Source organism: Corvus hawaiiensis, chromosome 4 (assembly GCF_020740725.1).
Source record: "Corvus hawaiiensis isolate bCorHaw1 chromosome 4, bCorHaw1.pri.cur, whole genome shotgun sequence".
In the NCBI taxonomy this organism is placed as follows: Eukaryota; Metazoa; Chordata; class Aves; order Passeriformes; family Corvidae; genus Corvus; species Corvus hawaiiensis.
The window spans coordinates 25,637,714-25,658,390 of NC_063216.1; the positions used below are offsets into that span (position 1 = coordinate 25,637,714).

The window sequence follows — 20,677 nt, forward strand, 5'->3', positions numbered from 1 at the left end:
GGCTGGTCCCGGGGGACCCAACAGCTGCTGCCCTGGCTGGCAGGAGCGCTTCTGGCTCCAGGCAAGCCCCTGTCAGGTTACGGACGGCTTCGTCCGAGACGGAGAGACCGGGAGCTCAGCACCGAGTCTGCCCGCGGAGCCTTTCCGCTCCGAGCATGCTCCTTTGCCTCACCACGCCGACACGAGCCCGCTGCCTTCATCTTCACCACGGAGCGAGTCCCAGCACAGGACAGGAAAGGAAAGGCTGAGCAGGCCTTTCCCTGTGCCGTGGGCTCCAGCTGGAGCTTGGGGCGCTGAATGTATCTGTTCCTCTATTTGATTACAGCAATAAATTAAACTAAGTGCTGTCTTGGAAGACGTTTTCTTTTCTTGGTCTTCCCTTTGATTACTGTTTGTTCTTCTTTTACATATATATAGATTACATATAAAAATAAATTTTAGGTTGAGAATTATGTAGAAACAGTGAATCTTAAAAGTTATCAGGATCACAGGCCCTGATGTCAGCCTGGCAAATACAGTTCCACCTCTGCCAAGGCTTAGGATGAACTGAACTGTTTGGTCTATACATGGTGTTCTAGTGAGTGACTACTAGAATAGGTGATAAGAGGAGAATTTATAGTGAATTGTCTCAGGCATTTTGTCAGCACAATTCCGTCAAATGCACAGACTTGAGAGGATGTTGAAGTGACTGCAGGTTATGGGCACCACAACAGAACTTACTGCTCTGACCCTAACTAGTAACAGAGAGCTTGCACGGGGTCAGGAGGTTGTCTTAAATACATCCCAGAAGTGGCTGAAGCTGGTGTGAGGGGGCTTGCACTAAAACAGGTGAGGAACCCTCAGAATCATTTGTCTTCCTCAATACCATGAGAGTAAAAATCTTCAGCAGCAAACAAAACACCCTGGGAAAGCTAAAATAGCAGTTTCCACAGTGAAGATCTAGCCACAGCCCTAGTTTTCTCACACTTTATGAGAAGGAGGTATCAGATTTCTATTTAGAAAGGGCCTAGAAAGGCTAGGATTTGTAGCAGTACCCTAAGACCCAGGATTTTAGCTCTGAAGCTGTTTACTTCAGAGTTTACTATAAGAGCTGAGCCATATGGACTTCACCAGAGAGAACAGTCAAGAGGATCATCAATGTTAAGTATCAAGGGATGTAAATCTGTTTCAGGGAGTAAGGCAGCATAGGTAACTGTCATACTATTTCTCCTTCTTTCGCTTGGTAGTGACAAGGAAAATGTTAGCAATGTACTACCTAAAGCTTTTTCTCACCATGGAAGCAATTCAAGCTATTTCTGACCAAGAGTACCATTCTACAAATAGGTTTTTTTTGTATTTGACACAGTGGGTCAAACTCTTTATTTCCTTTGTACAGAAAGACCAATTACTAGTGCTGAGGGGAGCGTGCATTAGGAATTTGCTGAGGTGGTAAAATCACTAGACATTGCAGACTGGTGTGGTTGGGGAAGCTACTGATGTACCATTTTCTCTCAGCAGTGTCAATATTCTGCTTTGCCTTTGTGTGAATTTGAAGACAAATACTTCAGTGGGGAGAAGTAGCAACCCAGTTTGCCTCTCACAAGACTTATTTTTCCTTGGAATACAGGAAACTCCACAGAAGAACAAGCTGAGAAAGCGTCCTTACACCTGCCTTGTAGTCTTTTTGTCTTGCCCTTGAGCCTATTATCAAATCTGGGCCTGATGATCTCAGTCAACCCAGAGTCTTAACATCCATCTGTTAGCTAAAGCCAGTCTGCCTGGCTCAGTTATTAGGATTAGGGAAAAATGTCTTGTGACTCCCATGTTCTCAACTTAGTTGTCTTGGGCCTGGCATAAACTATAGCATGCCTTTCCCTTTCTCTCTCCTCCCACACTAACCATGAGTTAGCCATGTACTGGGACATTTCTGACCGGCAGGGTCAAATGCAGCTACACATCCACTCAGTAGCTGCCTGGCTGGATAAAGCAGAGCATCAGTTGTAGGCTTTACTGTCTTTCCCAGTTTTCCTGGTAACAGTAAGGAAGGTTACGAACCAACCTGCTGCAAAGACTGAGCACGAACTAGTGCTTCATTTCAGTTAACAGTGCTTCTGTAGTGAAAGGCCAAGAGTTAAAGTCGACTTGAGACACTAGTCAAAATTCCAAATGTGTACCTTTGTTGTGGTTGAACTCCATCCAGGAACTAAGCACCACACAGCTGCTCTCTCTCACCCGCCATGTCCCCAGTGGGATAAGGGAGAGAATCAGAAGGGTAAAAGTGAGAAAACTTGTGGGCTTGAGATAAAAGCAGTTTAATAATTGAAACAAATTAAAATAATATTAAATTGTAATAAAAATGAAAATAACAAAGAGAGGTAAATAAAACCCAAGAAAGACAAGTGATGCAAATGAAAACAATTGCTCACCAGCAACTGACTGATGGCCAGCCAGTCCCCAAGCTGTGCCCCAACACCAACCTTCCAGCAGTTTTTTTGCTGACCATGACACCATATGGTATGGAATATTCCTCAGGTCAGTGGGGTCAGCTCTCCTGGCTGTGTCCTCTCCCAACTTCTTGTGCACCTTCCTCCTGTCTGCTGAGGTGGGGTGAGAGGCAGAAAAGGCCTTGACTCAGCATAAGCACCACTCACCAGTAACTAAAGCATCCCTGTGTTATCAACAGTTTTCAGCCCAAATCCACCAGCTTTTGACATCCACCAGCTACTAGGAAAAAAGTTAACTCTATCCCAGCCAAATCCAGGACATACATGCACGTGTTATAAAAGACACAAGGACATTGATCTTCTTAATTGAGCAGAACAAATTTAAAGGCTGTACAACTATTTTTCTGGCTGACATTGGGGACATCCAGGAAATGAGAAATGAGTGGCATTTCTCAGTGGAGAAAATCTCTCTAGTAGGTAATCTACTTCAAGATCCATATAGTGGCCTATAGCTTCAGTGCCTCTGGATCAGGAAAGAATTGAAACCAAAAAGGAGGTTAAGTGCTGAGTACTGCAGTACTCAGTCTAACTTATTCTTGGCTTTTGGACCAGAATCTCAAAGCATGTCCTTGGTGCTTCAGCTATACATACAGATGTACATCTCTGATAAGGTAGATAGATAGAGCAAGCCATGCACTTAAGTATGGACTCCGAAACAGCTGGTGTGCTTGTGAGAGAAGGACACTGCTATAGCTGAAAAAAAATTGTTTTAAAGCCATCCCTTTCTGGAATCCCATCTCTTACTCCATGATTTAGGTGATATCCCTGAGATACTTTCCCCCTGAAGTCATCTTTCATATCAGTATTTAGAAGCGACTTTACTTGGTGAGGCTGAGGCACCTCTTTCCCTCCCTGTGAAAGCCAGGCCACTGAGCAGCACGGGTTTCCACAATTGACAGTCCACACAGACACAAAATGGACCCTGAGTCACTAGCCTTGGTGTTTCTGCAAGTACTCTTTGTGCAGTTTTAGCTGGTTAATAATAAAAAGCACCAGCAGCCATTACAGCAAGAATTTATGTTTTCCCCATATTTCAGATGGCATCTAAGCAAAAATGGATGTAAAAATAATAATAAATAATGTCCTTGGAAGTGATAACAGTTCTGTATAAAGCAGCCTATCTGCATATCATCACAGTCTTCTCCAAAGCACTTTTGAGCCTCATTCAGACTGTGATTGCCATGTGACATGCACAAAGTGGGACAAAGAGGTACAAATAGAGTTATTTAAAACATTGTCTTCTTTATAGAAGCTATTGGATTAGGCTGTTGGACTTAATCCCATTTAACGTCTCTGAAGGCCGGGCTCAGAGCGGCAGGGCTGACAGGTGCTCTGTATCCCTGCAAGCAAGCACTTGCTCTCCAGCCGGGCACTTGGCACTTGCCTAGCCAAACTCCGTTCCCTGCTTCGAGCCCTTGATTTTGTAGCAGAGGTTAACGGGACCTACAGTGGGCTTTGGTCTACCCGAATACAACACCTCTTCTGGGTAGTTCACCACGTGTGCTAAAGGTTATATGCAGGAAGGAGAGCTGTCTGCACGACCGGCAAAGCTGGCGTTAGTGAGCTCTTGTCTCAGAGATGACTGCCGGTGTTTCGCCCTCCGTGCTTCCTGGTGGCTGAGGCAGTGATGGCACGTAGCTCCTGTGACAGGAAGAGATGATGGCCCTGACACGTACTGCTGGCCCAGTGGGTGCGTGAAGCTGCCCAGTGCATGAGCTCAATACAGCAATAAGCAAAACATTTATAATGATAGTGCTGCACTGCCCTATGCTGCGTTCCTCAGTGGGCGCTCAGCCGGCCTCCGGACACCACAGCCATGAGCGAGACGAGTGACTAAACTCGGCACGATCCCGTGGCTTCCCTGAAGCTGAGGTGGCAGGGGTGGCAGTGGGGGGCCAAGATGATGCGTGGAAGGGCGCCTCACTACCCCCATCGAGAGAGTAAGGGAACCAAGGCAGGAACATATTTAAAGCTCCCTTTGCAGCGCAGTGCACAAAGGCGGGCACACATGACCTGAAGCGCTACCCCGTGCCCTGCGGTGCACAAGCATCTCCCACCCACTCCCCGGCTCCGCGGGGCCGGTGTTCCCGTCCCTGAGGCGGCCCGGGGGCGGGGCGGGGGCGGTGCCAGCCCGGACGGACGGGGCCCTTCCGTAAACACCACCCAGCCCGTCCCCCGGCCTACCCCCCGCACGCCGGCACGGCCCATTGCCAGCGCGGGGGAGTCCGCCGGAGCGTCTCCCCGTGTCGCCACATATTTCTCAACTCTTAGTGCTCGGTCGCGGGCAGAATGAGAAGATGTGTGCAGCTTCTACGGCGATAAGCGGAGGCTGGCCCAAGAGCCTCGGATAACTCGCTGCTGGCAGGCAGGAGAAGATGATGGCCCTCCCCCCCTCCACCGTCAGAGATGGACGTGCCCGAGGAAGACACTAATAGTCCGGGCTGGGTCTTTAAAGCCTGGGGGGGAAATCTGTGTGCGGCCCTGGTGAGCGCTGTGCAGGACGGCGAGGGGCAGCGGTGAGTGACCGGCTGGGGACAGCAGGGCAGGGCTGCGCCGACCGGCCCGCGGTGGTGACACGCGGCGGGGTGTCCGGGCACGCACGGGCGATGAGCCGCGGGGTGAGTCCGGGTCAGCGCTGTCTCGGGGGCTGCCACAGTCCTGTGTGGTGCGGGTGACAGGGAGGTAGCGGACTGGCCCGTCAATCTGCTGCCCCGGTGGGGCACCTACTGCAGCAGGTGGGTTTCGCAGTTCCTGCGGTGGGTCCGTAGTGCTCCCTTTGCCCTGTTTCTCCTGGGCTTTTGCCATCCCTTAGTGTCCGCCGGGACGATCCGCCTCGACGGGCGCAGCCTCAGGGTCCCCCCGCTGCAGCCCCGGTCAGCAGGGTAGGGGCACCCCGACGCCTCCCCGGCGAATGGGGGCCGGGGCGCTGAGGGGCGGGTGCCCGGGCTCGCCTTCTCTGGGGCTGACAGGGAACGTTCCCTTCTTGCTTCTCCCCCGGCCTCCCTCCCCCCGGGCCTGTCCTTGGAAACGGTGTTTGTTTTGGTCGGCGAGTGCCAAACTCCTGCCTTTGCTAACTGTTCAAAACATGGGGCCGGAGGAGGAGACAGACAGCGAAACAGATGGAGGAAGAGGAGGAGCCGCCGGCTCCCCTCGGTGTCGCTCCCCCCGCGGGGGAGGGGAGCGGGCAGGGCGGCCCCGGGCTCGCTTCGGGGGCCGCAGCCCCTCGTCCCATCACCGACCTGTCCGGGCGGGGGTCACTGCCGCGGCAGCGCTGCGGGCACTGGGCCGCATCTCACTCTGGCCGATACACTGTTTCAGCCCTCACCAAGAGAAGTGTCTGTTCAAAGGGAACAGCCGTGCAACTAGCAAGCTAAAGGGGAGAAATGTCGACTGTAAGCTGTGAAAAATGAGGCGGGAGGAAATGCAAGTAACTCTTTAACAAAGGCTCTTTTCTGTTCTCGTGTTGTGAGTGCTGGCAGAGGTGGAGTCACTGAAAGCGAAACTCGAGACCAAATGAGATTCAGTCGGTGCCAGCTTGAAGATAGTAAGAATGTAAGCCCAGCAGAATAAACAAAGTTAAGACCTTCATAGTGGTAAAACTGGACAGAGCACTCATAAGTTTCTGTGTCCATGCACACTTCCAGGGCTGTGGAAAACCTTTCCTTGAAGATGGTATCTAAAGAAAAAAACCCAACAAACTGAAACTCTCTTACTCTCTCCTCCCCCTCAGGTGCTTCGTAAAATAACTTCTAAAGCAAATCTTCAGAAATGGAAAGTGTGTTTGTGTCTTCTAAAACTAACCTGATCTTGCCGTCTTGATAAGTTCTAAATGAAGAATTGAGTTGGGTGTTGTGGTAATCGATTAAGAGCAAGATGCCTCTAAGCATCTACAGTTTTGTATTTATTTTCTTTTTACTAAGAAGAATAACCCCCAACTGTCTAAATAGCAGAAACATGAGAATTTATTTCCTCATTGTTAAATTAGCTAGAATCTTGGGGATGGTACATTTAGAAGATACTTTTTGCTTGGTCTCCCATAGAGTTTATCCTTAAAAAACCCTACAAATAGTACTGATTGAAAGAAGGTAAATGGTGGGATGAAGCCCTCTGTGATGGTGTCCAACCTAATATAAATGTAAACGTGGGTAGTCTTTAATGAAGCAGAGTAAAGCCGGTTGTAACCCCAGGCTGACCCTTTAATAGAACAGTTTGGATATTAATCTGTGTATTAAAACAAAAGACTAATATGTAATAAGTAATGAGCAAATAAAAAAATAACAAGATGATATTGTTTATCCAAGATGGTGAGTTACAAAGAGTTCTTGCAAGGCTAAAGGGCTTTTTGAAATATTTTTATGTGGCCGTTATACTAATTTAAAGTTCTGTATGAACTTGGCCATTAGTTATTAATGGGAACTTCTGTGCTGTCTACACAAGTGTAAGGAAAATCAGCTCTTCCAGTGTATGCCATAAAGCAAGGACTAAGTGACTTGGTTGTCTATTGTAACTAATTAGAAATGCCATTTTTGGTTTGTTCTTACCTTTCATATGCTCAATGACTGTGCTTTTGCCTAAGTGTTTTAGATGGCACCTGCAGGTTCTGCTTGTATATTCATGTTTGTTTAGTTTGATGTGTTTATCTTTTAAACTTAGAATTTAGCAATAATGTTCTGAATCCGCAGAGTACACCCATTCTTGCTTCCCATTGTGTTTGAAGCATTCTACTAGGAAATGTATTTAGTGTGGCAAAAGATTGCAGTGGTTTTTTGTGTGTCATCTCCTGTTGCAATGTTGAAACTTCTTGCCTAAATGAAGCCTTCTGAAGCACTCTACTGACAGCTCTGCTGTCTGTATGTGTGCCTGTATTGTAGGAGCAGGTGTGGTCTTGATACATCAAAATGTCATGGGCGTCTTTGAAATGCAAGTATTTGTTGCCAAAAGATCCTTTGCTGGGACTAGCGCTTAAGGACTCGATGTATATAGACTTTTAATTGTACCTTAACCCCTTGATCTTCTTGAAAGTCAAGATTGGGGTGGAGAATGGCGGTGCTGGCTTGCCTTCATGGCTGGTTTAGTGCTTCTCTCAGGAGCACCTTGCAAACCTGAATATTTATTAACATTATCATACCTTGAGGTAAGAGGAAGTTCATAAAATGATGTGTAAATTGTGTGAGAATATTGGGGTTTTTAATGGTCATTTACCTTCTTCCATGTTCTTAACACCTGAACCGCAGTAGTAGACACACCTTGAAGTGCTCCTACTCAGCAAGCAATTTGCAAGGCTCTGGGCCACTACACTGCTAACGACGTTAATCAAATCCTTCGATGGACCACATGCTGCAACATTAATCTTTTGGAGGTTAGTTATTTGTATGTAAATAAAGAGGTGTTACACAAGATTAAAGCCTGGAAATACAGTGTTCTGATACTGATCAAAAAAATTAGTTGGAGGGTAATAAAAACTTCGTGGGCTCTGTACAGTGTTACTGTATTTAAGTGAGCAGTTCAACATGAAGAACCTCGAGTATGTTCTACAACTTGTTGGTCACAACTAGTTTCTAATCAGCATTAACTTTGAGATCTGTAACACAGATTTTAATTGAAGAAATAGTTTGTCTCTTCTCTAGCATTAACTAGTGACTCATTTCTAATTGTAACTTAAATACAATTTCCAAGCCAAAATATCTCTGTGTTTTGGGTTTTTTAGGTTCTCTTGCAACTCTGTCTTGCTTAGTCAATACTGTTTTAAATATTTGCTTGTTAGAAGTTATAAAATTGCTGTTCAAATAGAGTTACGATGCTCAGGATCACAGGTAATGCTGCAAGTCTTGAATGCATGACTTCTATGGTCTAGTCAGGTGTCTGTTACTGGCTTCTCCAGTAAAGTGATAAACTGTTAGCTGTGTTCTTGCTAATATGACCAATTCTTTTCACAAAAAAACCCCAGCATAAAGTATGACATAAATAATAAGGTGCTCAAGTGCATCCTCTTTCCTCTTAGGAGAGGAGGAAGAGTAAACATACACTTAAGAAATGTTAATCATCTCAATTAACAGGGGAGTGCTCATTGGTGTAGTGGCTCATCAAGTTATAAAGGCCTATTCAGGATGAGTTGGTACCCAAAAATCAAATGCTTTAAGCTGTAACTAGGTGCCAGCATAAAGAAATCTTCATTTTCACTACTTTTAGTCTATCCCAGGACCCCATGATATGTTGATTTACATACGTACAGACAAAGATCATCCTTTTATTGCCAAAAGTGGCTTTTTTCCAAGTTCAGCAGTTGCAAAGTGTGGTATTCCCTGCCTACTGAGGTTGGTGTGGCTTAATCGTAAATGAAGTTGTATTAGTTAAATTTGCTGATGGAAACCATTGCTGGCTATGTCTCTTCATGGCCATAATCAGAGATAGACAGCTACTTTTGGTATCTGGGCCAAATTCCTTTGGTAGTAATTGTAGCTGACTTCCAGCTTCTCATTTTAATACTATTATGCACATATTTTTCACTTCCTGTCATGCAGTTGTTAATCATCTGTATCACACTGTGCAGCTGTCCGCGTTTTCTGCCATTGCAGATTATCTGCCTGGGAGGCAGTTTCTTTACCTAGAAACACTATGAAGCACAGCACTTCTCAGTGGAGGTTGTTGTCTGTACTAAATAGAATCTTGGAGGCTCAGAGTTGCCCTTCGACTCAAACCAGAAAACCTATCCACCTTCACCCCTAGGAGGAGTAGTTTTTGGGTCTGTGCCATTGATCTGATTCTGAGCACAAACCCAGCTAAAGCAGCAGGCCAGACTGTCAGCTACACCCTGTCAGAAATGTAATATTCTGAATTACTTGCCTGTTCTGCCCCTGCAACTTCTGTGTTTGCTTCACAGTCATTACACTTGGTGCAGCCTGTTTGTGGAAGGAAACTCATTGCTAAACACCGCTGCTTGGTGAAGTTGGGTGGGGGATGGTAACATCATGAGATGCCTTTATGGATGTTGAAAACGACCAAAATTCTTGCAACAAGCAGCTTCAGGGGTTCATGTGGGTAGTCTTTCATTTTTTAAACTATAACCAATTTAGTGACTGTTTCCAACATAATCATTAAGGTATGAAACAGCTGAAGGTACAAAGCTTTCTTACAGAAAAGGTATAGTTTGTTGATAATGATATGATTCTGCCTGTCAAGCCAGATCCTTTCCTTTGCTTTTCCCTTTAGGAAAGGCAACTACTTGGTCTTCATTCACAACATGATGATCAGTAGCTGACTTTTGAGAAACAAACAAAAGACGTAAGTGCTGGTTTTACGGGAATTGTGTTTGCCTTTCCAGGTCTTGTTTACTGTGTAAACAAGGTAAAGGGAATCAGAATGCCTCTCAATGATGACCAGAACAGTGACTCAGATTCTTCACGCCTCTCGGAAAGCACAGCTTCTTCCAGTGACTTGGAATATTCCAGGCAGAGCTTTAACAGTGATTCTTCAAGCAAGCCCAGCTCCCCAGCCTGTAAGCCTATTTCAGCCTTACCTGCATTGTGCATGGCCCAATAAGGCTAACTTACCTTGTTTCTCTTTGCTGTCATGGGTAGAACCTGGGATTCTGAATCTGTTTAAGAGTATTAAGAGAGATCACTCTGCTGTGAAGCAGTGCATCTCCTGTGTGTGGAACACCAGCAGCAGCTGTATCCATGGGGGTCTCCCTGTGCACTCCTTCCCTTCAGAAAGCGTAAGAAAAGTGTGTCACCATGGTCTTCCTAACCTTGACATTGGTAGCAGCTTCCCACTCAACCAGATATGCTTTTGTGCAAAGGGTGGATTTCTTCTGTTTGATCCCTGCACTTAAAAATAATTAATTCTGTAACTTACAGATTTGTAATACTATATCAAGTTACATGTAATTAATCTTGAATTCACATTTTTCTTTCATAAATATTAGAATCAAACAGAAAACACACATTTGCACAAGGAAGATAATTTGAACAATGATAAATAAAACCTTGGTTAAAATGTGGTTCATGTGTGTCTGTAAGCATTTGCAGACCGTGCATACTTCTTACATCTATGCAAATGAAGTCCTACATTAAAATAAGCTTGTTAGTGGAGCTGCAGTTGGCAGCTGGCTCTTTGTCTTTCTTTGTTACCAGTCTTCCAAATACTAAATTAAATGATAGAATTTGAGGATTTAGAAACTTTGGGAATTTGCTTTTGTTTTCCAATGTAGAGTTTGTTTTATTGTTACTACTAACTCATAGAAAAATGAGTATAACTTACATTCCACAGCAGATGAAAGATCTGCTGATCATGAGTGGGGGGGTTTTCAAGTCAATAGCTTCAGAACCTTCTCAACAGGCAATATAGCCATCATGTGCTCGGAATTATAATGGACATCTGGTATCTCTTACTGCTCATGCTTCTGGTTGGATGGCTTTGACAGAACATTTAGTAGGAAATCTGTGGAATGCAAGATCCTCTTTGAAAGGAAAAAAGATATCTTCGTTCAGATGCAGAAATATGAAAATGCTCCTCAAACTGTTTTGAGGCTTGTGTGGTATTTCCCCACAAACACACACACCCCTGATAAGCTGGGAGTTTCCTGAGTTAGTGTTTTAAGAAGATATAAAGACTTGGTAATCTTGGGTTGTTTCTTTCAGAGTACTAGAGTCCAATTAGCAAGCAGTAAATTTTCTAGGGTAGTATTTTCAATTGCACTTATCAGCTATAGATATTTGGCTTTAATTGATCTTGTTTGTTCCAGCAGCAAGCCCTCCCAAGGCTATCACATTTGATGAACTGATGGCAGCTACAAGAAATCTGTCAAACTGGACTCTAGCTCATGAAATTGCTGTAAATGCAAATTTTTGCATAAAACATGAAGACTACCCACAAAACAGGTAAGAGCCTGAATTTTGCAAAAAACAGCACTGGTGTTGGAAAGAGAGGAGAAATGAATGGAGCAGTCTAGACCGTGTTTTGGGAGCTGATGATCCAGCACCAAAGAAAGATGTGGTTGCAGGGCATAATATATGGGGAGGTGTGTTTCCCAACAAGTGATCAGTCTCATCTAAAGTGGTTACAAGGATGAAAGCCAGTTGGGAGTCTTTTTTGTATCTAATTGACTTACCCCACAGCTTTGCAGGCACAGTGAAACAAATTGTACACAAGGCATTTTGGGATCATTTGGAATCTGAACTGAATGAAGATCCTCCAGAATATGAACATGCTATCAAGCTCTTTGAGGAAATTAGGGAGGTAATGTTCTTCCTTCTCTGTATTGTTTTGTCAGCTTAGCTCTGAGAGTCCCTTAGTTCACTGAAGGGTCTGCTTAACTTAGTTGAGCCAACACCTTCTAGTTCTTCCTTTTATAATATGAAGCCATGATTATTCAGAACTGAAAATAGATGTCTGTTTGTAGTATATTTATATTAACCAGTAATATGGCCACAAACACACAGTGGCATGTTCACTCAGCTGCATAGTGATGAGTTGAAAGTAATCTCTTTTCCCAACGCTTCACATCTCTACTAGCCTGTTTACAGAACCACAGTGTGAGCTTAGGGCATGAACAGGAGTATAAACATGACTGCACCTGCCTACTTAGACTTCACTGTTTGATTATCGCACAGGTGAGCATACAAACCTTCAATCCTGGCACAATAGTAAGTCTTTCAGAACTTTAAGTTAGTAAATGTTTGTTTTACAGGGTAGCCTCCCTTTTGAAGGAGTCTAGTTGTTGACTTGCTTTTTGTTTTACAAATGGCTTTGAGCATTTTTGCAGAACTGTACTGGTTTGGGTTTTTTTCAAACAGTCCTTTTTTTCCCACTACCTTTGATAATGTTCAGTCTTAAAATGTCTGGTTATAATCTGTCAGCTATATACATGACAATTCACTCAAGTGTGTTTACTAAGTGGTTTGGTTTTTATTGATAAGCTTTTCCTTTTTTTCCCCCTCTCTAATTTAGATTCTTCTTTCCTTCCTGACTCCTGGAGCAAACAGGATTCGCAATCAAATCTGCGAAGTTCTAGATACGGATCTTATAAGGCAGCAGGCAGAACACAATGCTGTTGATATTCCTGGGCTAGCTAACTATATCATCAACACTATGGGAAAGTTATGTGCTCCAATAAGAGACAATGATATAAAACAGTTAAAAGCAACTGACAATATTGTAGCGTTACTGAGGTTGGTATTTGAGTGTGGTTTTTAGAGAAAAAAAACTCTCCTCTGAAAGTGTATTGAGCAGTAGAAGAGGGGGAGTGGTAAAGGAAAGGAAGTCTAAAATTGTGTCAGTTTGCATAACACCTGTTCTCAAACTATAGGAAACCTTACTGAAGCATTAAAGGGAAAGAGCTCTGACACACTGGCCAGATTGTGTATCTTTGTAATGAAATGGGTAGGATACCTAGATGGAACCAGGCAGCTCTGAATATCTAAGACAACAACTTTTGCAACAATCTCTTTCAGAAACCTTTTTCTGTCTTGTTCATTCTTACAAAGTGTAAGCAGCAGACTTGTACTGTTCCTTCTTGAATAGTTAATTGCATGCTTCTTCTGGAAGGCCGAACTTTGGATTTAAAAGCACTTTAGTTAAGATCTTATTACTTGAACTTGAGCAAAACATCTGCACAACAGGGCAGAAAACAGTGCTCCTTAGGTACACTGAAGTATTAATAGTAAATGGTGGTTGTTCTACTGTTCGTTCATACGCAGGGATCAAAGCAACTAGGTCAGAAGGATTGTTTCTCTTAATGCAATCAGTGACCAAAAAGTTAATATCTGTTCATTTAGGCTGAAATGTACCAATTCATGTAGTTCTTGAAAAATTGACTGTTACAGGGCTGTAGCATTTAGTGATGCTACCTTAGTCCTGTTCTTCCTAACTTAGACCAAGCCTTATAAACACCTTCAAGAATTCCAGATGATAGGTGACGTATCTGTTACTCTGAGATACCAGTGAAGGAGTTCACTTCTCCCAGAATTGAAATTAAAGTGATAATGTACATGTACTTCACATGTGTTGGTGAAAATCAATAGAATAAATTAAACTGGAAAATTTTAAATTTCTCTTTTCAGACAAATATTCCATGTTTTGGACCTGATGAAAGTGGATATGGCAAATTACACAATTAAAAGCCTTAGACCATACCTCTGGCATAACTTGGTGGACTATGAAAGAACAAAATTCCAGGAAATTCTTGAAGAAACACCAGGTATGTACCATGCTATTTTTAATTTAAACTTCTCTTTAAAAAAAGGCTATTTAAATGTGTGCTTTGAAAAATCTGTAAGTTGCAGTTAACTTAGAGGAAAACTTCAATTTCTTGTCTGTATCTAAAGAATGGAAAAGTTTTTTGATAAGCAAGCTATCACTGGATGATTGCTTAACTTGCTGTCTAGTTTGTCTGTCTGGGGCATTTTCAGACAAACTTACATTTACCAAATTGGTTGGTGTCTGAAAGACAAACAAGTGGTGACTCTTGCTGTCTGGATGCAGAAGCCCTACATAAGATGAGACTTTTCTCTCTTGTGTGTGCAACAGTTCTGTTGTTAGTGTGAAGTAAACATGTAAAAACAGTTAGTGTGCCTGAAAGGTAGAAGTGGTAAGATCAATGTTTTAATAAACAAAAGGCAGGCTCTGAAAAAAATTTCTTAGATGGCGCAAAGTCAACTTGATGCACTATTACAGATTTTTGTTTAATGTGGTTAAATAGTCTTCAGAAATACATCCTCCAAAAAGAATAAGTAAGCTTGCTAACATCTAGAGCAGGGGCTTCTAAAATGGGAGCCCTGAACCACTGATGGGGCCTGCAGTGTTCATATATGGAGCCTGAGAAAACCTCTACTACAACAAATCAAATGTTTTAATCTTCCTTCACCTCTACTTTTCAGTCTTATGCCCCAGCTGATGAGTGGCCTCTCTGAAAAAGGGAAAACAATTCTTTGGGAACTCAAACTTTGAGGCTTTTTTTACCTAAAAATCTTGTCTGAAGTCTAACAATTTGTGGCTGGGTTTGTACAAACTAGGTAGAATTTCAAGGTGATCAGTGGAAGAAAGTGAATGAGGGAATTAAAGTGTCAGACTCAGCTGTCCATTATGTTTAAGTCTTCAGAGGTTGAATTCTCTTAGGTATACAACCTTTTTCTCAAGGTAGTGCTTATTTTGATGAAGGCATGCAGTAAATCTGTGCTATTTGCAATGCTTAGGTGCCCTGAATCTCACAACAGAATGGATAAAGGAATCGATAGAAGATGAATTGTCATCTGTTTCTGATGAGTCTTCATCATCCCCTGGTGCTGATAGTAGTTCGAAACCAATTATTAGTCCTACACTGGTGCTAAACAATGGCTACTTGAAACTGTTACAATGGGATTATTGCAAAACAATTCCAGAGGTAAGAAGTTACATTTTGGTGTCTTCAGATTACCAGCTATATGAAATCATTGGTGTGATATACTAATCCTGCTATTGATGACAGTAAGTGAATATTCTCTTGCACTCCATAAATTACTGCACAGTAAATTTGAAATTTGGAGATTATATTCTAGTCCAGCTTCTGAAATTCGAGATGGGCAAGTCAACAACCAGAAAAGAACAAGATAAAGGTCGTTTTCCCTCTTTCCAATCATAGCTCACCAGCTCCACCCTAAGAGCAGCCTTGGCTGTGGTCAAAGGCTGGGCCTTGTACTGACAGTACTTGGCTTTCTGTATCTTTAAAAGAACTGATTGTAGCATCCTGTTTCCCTAACAGCAGCAGGAATTGGTGGGATCACTCTTTAGAACAGAATCAGTAAAAGCTTGAAGGCCTCTAAAGTAGGTATTTAGCCTTTCTCAGTGCATGTAAACTATTCCTTCAAGAATCAGCGTTCAGTTTTTCCCTCCACCTCCTGATTACCGACCTCTGCAACTTTCCATAAAGCCACTGTGAAATTTGCCATCGGTCAGGGCTAAAATTTGCATTTCCAGGGAGGGCCTTAGCTACACATAGGGTGGCCTGGCAGAGAATTTGCTAAATACATGGGGATGGCTCTTGGTATTCTCAGTCAGTGGACAGAAGGGAAACCACTTTCTTAGCTTTCTGCGAACAGTTTTGAATAAGAACCACACCCAGGTATCCTCTGGTGGATCTAGTACTATGAAATTGTTGGATGTTAATGCCGCTGTGCTGCTCAGGATGAACTCTTTCTAACCTAAAATTAACTCCAGCTACATTTTGCTGTGGGAGTTACTTATGTTCTTGGTATGATCAGCTGGCTTTTTGCCTGGAGCGGGTTATGTATCACTTGCAGAACCTGCTCTGTTGGTTGAACTGGTGGTTGTCAAACAGAATTGTTCATCATTATCCATCAGTTACAAATCTTGGAATTTTTTCAAAAGACAGCCAAATCCAGAAGGCTATTCTGTCTGTAATCTGGTCATTACAATGTTCTCTGGGTCCTCTGAGCATTCCATGTCATGGGCTGAATTGTTGGTTGCAGATTTGTCAGCAGTGATGAGGAGTGAGATGCAATGTCCTCAGTTTCCTCATTGCTTTCCTTCCCACCACAGGCTTACTTCTGTAACTTGTACCGTAATGCCACTTCATGCTATACATATTTAGGGTATTTCAGTTGCTGTCTGTTCTGGCTTTGTGTATTTGTGATTACAAATAGTAATGCTTCATAACTATATCCTAGACCTGTCCTTTTCCTGTATCTCTCCTTCCTTATTCCTAAACTAGTATTATTGTTTCAATTCTAGACTCTAATAACAGATGAAGTTCGTCTTCAGGAGTTGAGAGAAAAGCTCAATCAATTAAAAATCATAGCTTGTGTTTCTCTCATAACAAACAACATGGTGGGTGCAGCAATTGTAGATTTGCCTGATTTTGCTGACCATCTGAAAAGGATCTCCCTTCCTCTTCTTGAAGGCATGAACAAGAAGTAAGGCCTTTTTTTTTACTTTTTTTTTACCCTTATTTTTCTTGAGAGGAAACAGTTGGAAGCAATTCTAGTGTCATAGCCAGTGCTTGTTACTAATAGGAAGATACCAAATTTTAATCTATATATTCCCTTTATAATACAAGGCCACTATATGTTAGACATGTGTTTTCAAAGCTAAATTTTAATAAAATCTCATCTCAATATCAGTGTGCAGATTTTGGAGCCTACCAGTAAACTTCATTCATACACTCCAGTGCTGGAAAGACTGTGACAATACATTCACTAAATTATCTTGCCAGTTGCTTCAAACTTGTTGTAGGTAGTTCCAAGTTACTTGGCTGCCTATTTCTTTGGCTGCTTGTACTACAAGCAAGTCTGATGTATGTGACTCTCTTTTAAAAGAGTTTTCCACTCTGCTTTTTCTTGTGAAATGCTATGCACGTAGCCCAGGAAAACACCTAGGCACAAGGATAAAGTGAACTGGTGTCACTGCTGCACACTTGAAATTACTTTTCCCATTTGAATCACAATTAGGTCCTTCTTTTACCTTCCACATAGAGATTTTCTTGTATCTGTAGATTTACATAAATCTGCAGCAAAAGATGAAAACTTCAAAATTCTCTCATTGCAGAGACCAGGTTGAAAATAAAAGGGAAAGGAGACAAGTGAGAGACTTTACAAGCTATGCTACAGAAACTGCAGAATTTAATGCTTTTTTGTTTCTTCCAGAAGTTTTGATTTGAAGGAGGCTCTGAATGCTATTGGTATCCAGATTTGCAGCACAGTGAACAAGTCTCTAAGTGAAAGAGGTCTTCCCACTCTTAGTGAAGAAATGCAGAGTAATTTAATGGGTCAAATCGCTCATATTGTTGAGAAGAATAATCCTGTCTGTTCTTTGATTGGTTAGTAAGATACTACATAATTGTCATATTGTATGTGTCTATTTATAAATTTACTTCTAGCAAGCTTAATAGGCTGTCTGATTATCTTCTAAAAGCATGCTCTAACTGCAGTAAAATACTGGCTCAACTAAACCTAAGGAAATGTTGTTTACTTAGAGCATGGTTAGTCACAGCTAGAAATAATTCTAAAAGTGCCTGTAGAGACAAGCCTAGGCAGCCTAGTATTTTGGAGAAGAATTTAGAAAAAGGAGTGCTATTCAGTCTCCTTTGTGTCCGTTCTGGGTTTAAACCTAGTGGGGTTTGTTTGGTTTTGGTTTTTTTTACTTTGAGTCTACTTCATATTAGTAAATGTAACTTGTTGCAGTGGGTTTATGCTGTGTCCACCTTGCAGTAGCCAAATTTAAGAAGCTTATAGTATTGTTTGCCATCCCAACACAATCTTGGGAAAGAGCTACTGCTTACATTTTTGGATTTTTTGCTGTGCTGATGTGCAGGGTGCTTACAAAGTGACTATGGCTTCATCTTGGGTTTACATTTGTTCTGAGCATGCTTTATATTCCATTTCAGACAAACGAATCCAGCTCTTCATGAGAAGCTTGCTTGCTCTTCCCAGTTCTCAGAAGTGTATGCCTACTATGCCAGGAGGCCTTTCTGTGATTCAGACAGAGATGGAGTTGCTTGGATCTCAGTATGCAAGCATTGTAAACTTCAATAAAAAAGTGTATGGGCCATTCTATGCAAACATACTTAGAAGACTGCTTTTTCCTGAGGCAGCAGTGGAGAAAACAGAAGCAGAAACATCTAGCAATTAAAAAATGTACCCTTTTTTTAATCTTCCAAGACAGTGAGGAAGTCACGCCACTAAGAACAGCCTACTCCAGTGACTGTTGATGGAAAAAGGTCTTGTAAAATCTATACAGATTGTTTCTGAAATTCACTGTAAAGAAATTAATGTGAAGGTCATATATATGTATTTTAATAGAAAAATATTTGTCTAATGGATTGTCACATGTAATAGCCAGCAAATTATTAATTTCAATAGCAAACATTTATTATGACTCGCAGTGGCAAAGAGCTGGCAATGTACTTACTGTTTTGCCACCATCAAAACAATGTTATTTTTCAACTCAAATATATTTACATATAGCAATGCATATTACAAAATGACAAAGCAACTGTAGATAAAATGCACTATGCTTAACATTGTATTTTTGTAGAGTAACATCCCAGACAACAATTACGTTTCTGAAAATACTTTGAAGAAAAAAGTATAGCATAACTGCTTTAGTAACCAAACCCAGGTTCATCCTAGGCCAAATTTGGGTACTCCTGCAATTACTGGAGCCAGAACTTTGCCTCTGTTACATTAAGGAATGCCAGTGTTATAAGCTGTTTGCAGGATAGCAGTTACAGAAGCAGCATTCACCACTTCAAGTAGGAATCATTCAGAACTTCTCAACTGTAATTGAGATTAACAATAAACACCTAAGAAACATGATGTCTGGGGGGGTGGTGGAGTAAATTTCTGTATATAATGTTTATAAACATTTTGTTTATTCAGTGGAGGTCATACAGATCTTTAATACGTGTATGTACTGATCTTTGATCTTAATGGGTGGGTGTTAAGTATTTTTAAGTTAGGTCTTTCTAACCTTTATTCCCAAAAGCACTTAAGACTAACCTTACAGTGTACCACAGAACAAGTACCCCTTTCATGCCCTCATCCAACAGAATGTAAGGTTTTCACAAGATATTCTTAGGCCTGAAAGCAAGAACCCAAGCAATTAGTTGGTTTTGAAAATGTGATTAGATTTCACTTTTTCATGGAGTCTGTGAGAAATGCTCCTGTTTTCCTCAAATTCCTTTGGACTGGGCCCCAATACTTAGTCCCCATTTAAGGCATTGGGAATCTTGCATACAGAAAATGAATAGGATTGAAATTGAGAAATGTGGAAGTGAACTTTTTTAAGTTTACACAGGCTTTATTTTGCATATTTCAGATTACTGGGATTACATAGTGCTGGAGTACATATTATAGACATGTTCTTGTCTATGAAATTGAATAATTTACTTGAAAGTGATATTTTAATATATTACCATATAATACTCCTTTTAAGATGTCATATATAGAAAATCTCAGTGTGGTACAAGTTAGAGCTTGTTTTTAATATTTTATATTACAATCTATTTTTTATGAAGAGACAAAAATAACCTGTAAAAGCTTAATGTGTCACACAAATTCTTTATGTACATTACTGTGTCTATCATAAAGGTCTAAAAAAACCTGGGCATTATTAGCACTGTGGTTTTGTAGTCCATTTCTACAGGATTCTATACCATTTATAGCAAGGGAAATGACTTCTATTCAGTTGTTCTTCAGTGTCCAAGGACTTTGGTCACATGTACATGTTAAGGAAAACTCTCTTCAAAATGCCTTTTTAGAGAAATTTCTCTAGTGCACTTCTGTTCTATCCCTTGTAAAAACATTGCACAAAATCAAGATGAACACATACTATAAAGGGAACTGTTTCCTGGAAAACGTGAGGGAAAGGAACTCTTAGACTATGATAACTGTGCCACTAGGTAAGCCAGGCTTGCTCAGATGAATATGGAATTTTGGTAGGCAGTCCTAAATCATTAAGAGAATGCATTTCAAAAGCAGGTAGGGGGAATGAATCTTAGTGATTTGCTACATCATTAGAAATACCTACATGATTTTGAGCTTCAGGCAAAAGAGGATTTTATGAACATTTGAAGGTGATTGCTAACATGATTATGAACTTTTTATTGTAATATTTTATATACATTCTATTGTACAAATAAATATCAAACTACAGCTTTTTAATTAACTGGGGAAACTGTCATACTAGTTTTTACCAGTAAATCCTCAGAAGATAGCATTTATTGGGGGGCATTGGTGATTAAGGTGACTTGGAAAGGGCATTTTATAGCATGGCCTGTGTTTCAACTGATTGTTTAATGTATTTTAATTTAATGTTTCAAACATGGACATTGTATCTGTTTAATGTCGTGTTGCATGCTGTTCATGCTGCTGTGGCTGAAATGCACTTGCCTCTACTCTGAAGTTGTCCTTGTGAAACAAGATGCCATTCTGTAGCAGCTTTGTTAAAAAACAAATATTTGAGGGTTTGTGTACATTAAATCTTGTTTGTGATACCCTCAGTGGTGAAAAGTCATCTATACAAACTTTATTAAATGGAATGGACTGTTAAATGCCAAAGATAAATGACTCCACTAATACTCTATTGTGACTGTTTTTCTGTTACTTCTCATCAGCAGCTCCACTGTAGTGATTTTAACCCAGCTGTACAAATAATATTAAAAACATTTGCTTGCTCAAATCTGACTACTTGGAAGAAGGATG

The 20,677-nt window shown here is 41.5% G+C and overlaps 1 protein-coding gene across 13 annotated transcripts; it reads left to right on the forward strand.

The window, feature by feature from the left end:
• Positions 1–4,667: 4,667 nt before the first annotated feature.
• TCP11L2 (t-complex 11 like 2) lies at positions 4,668–19,759 on the forward strand. 13 transcript variants are annotated; one of them, XM_048301398.1, is made up of 11 exons: positions 4,668–4,999; positions 7,718–7,842; positions 9,805–9,978; positions 11,227–11,362; positions 11,600–11,720; positions 12,432–12,652; positions 13,544–13,680; positions 14,675–14,862; positions 16,209–16,390; positions 17,123–17,292; positions 17,860–19,759. In XM_048301398.1, the coding sequence occupies exons 3-11, from the start codon at positions 9,843–9,845 to the stop codon at positions 18,102–18,104; spliced, it is 1,536 nt and encodes a 511-aa protein (XP_048157355.1). In that variant the 5' UTR covers positions 4,668–4,999; positions 7,718–7,842; positions 9,805–9,842; the 3' UTR covers positions 18,105–19,759. The 13 variants fall into 13 exon arrangements, with proteins under 13 accessions (XP_048157355.1, XP_048157343.1, XP_048157349.1 ...); XM_048301386.1 differs by having other exon boundaries at positions 4,670–4,999; positions 17,120–17,292; XM_048301392.1 differs by having other exon boundaries at positions 4,670–4,999; positions 7,721–7,842; positions 17,120–17,292.
• Positions 19,760–20,677: the final 918 nt, after the last annotated feature.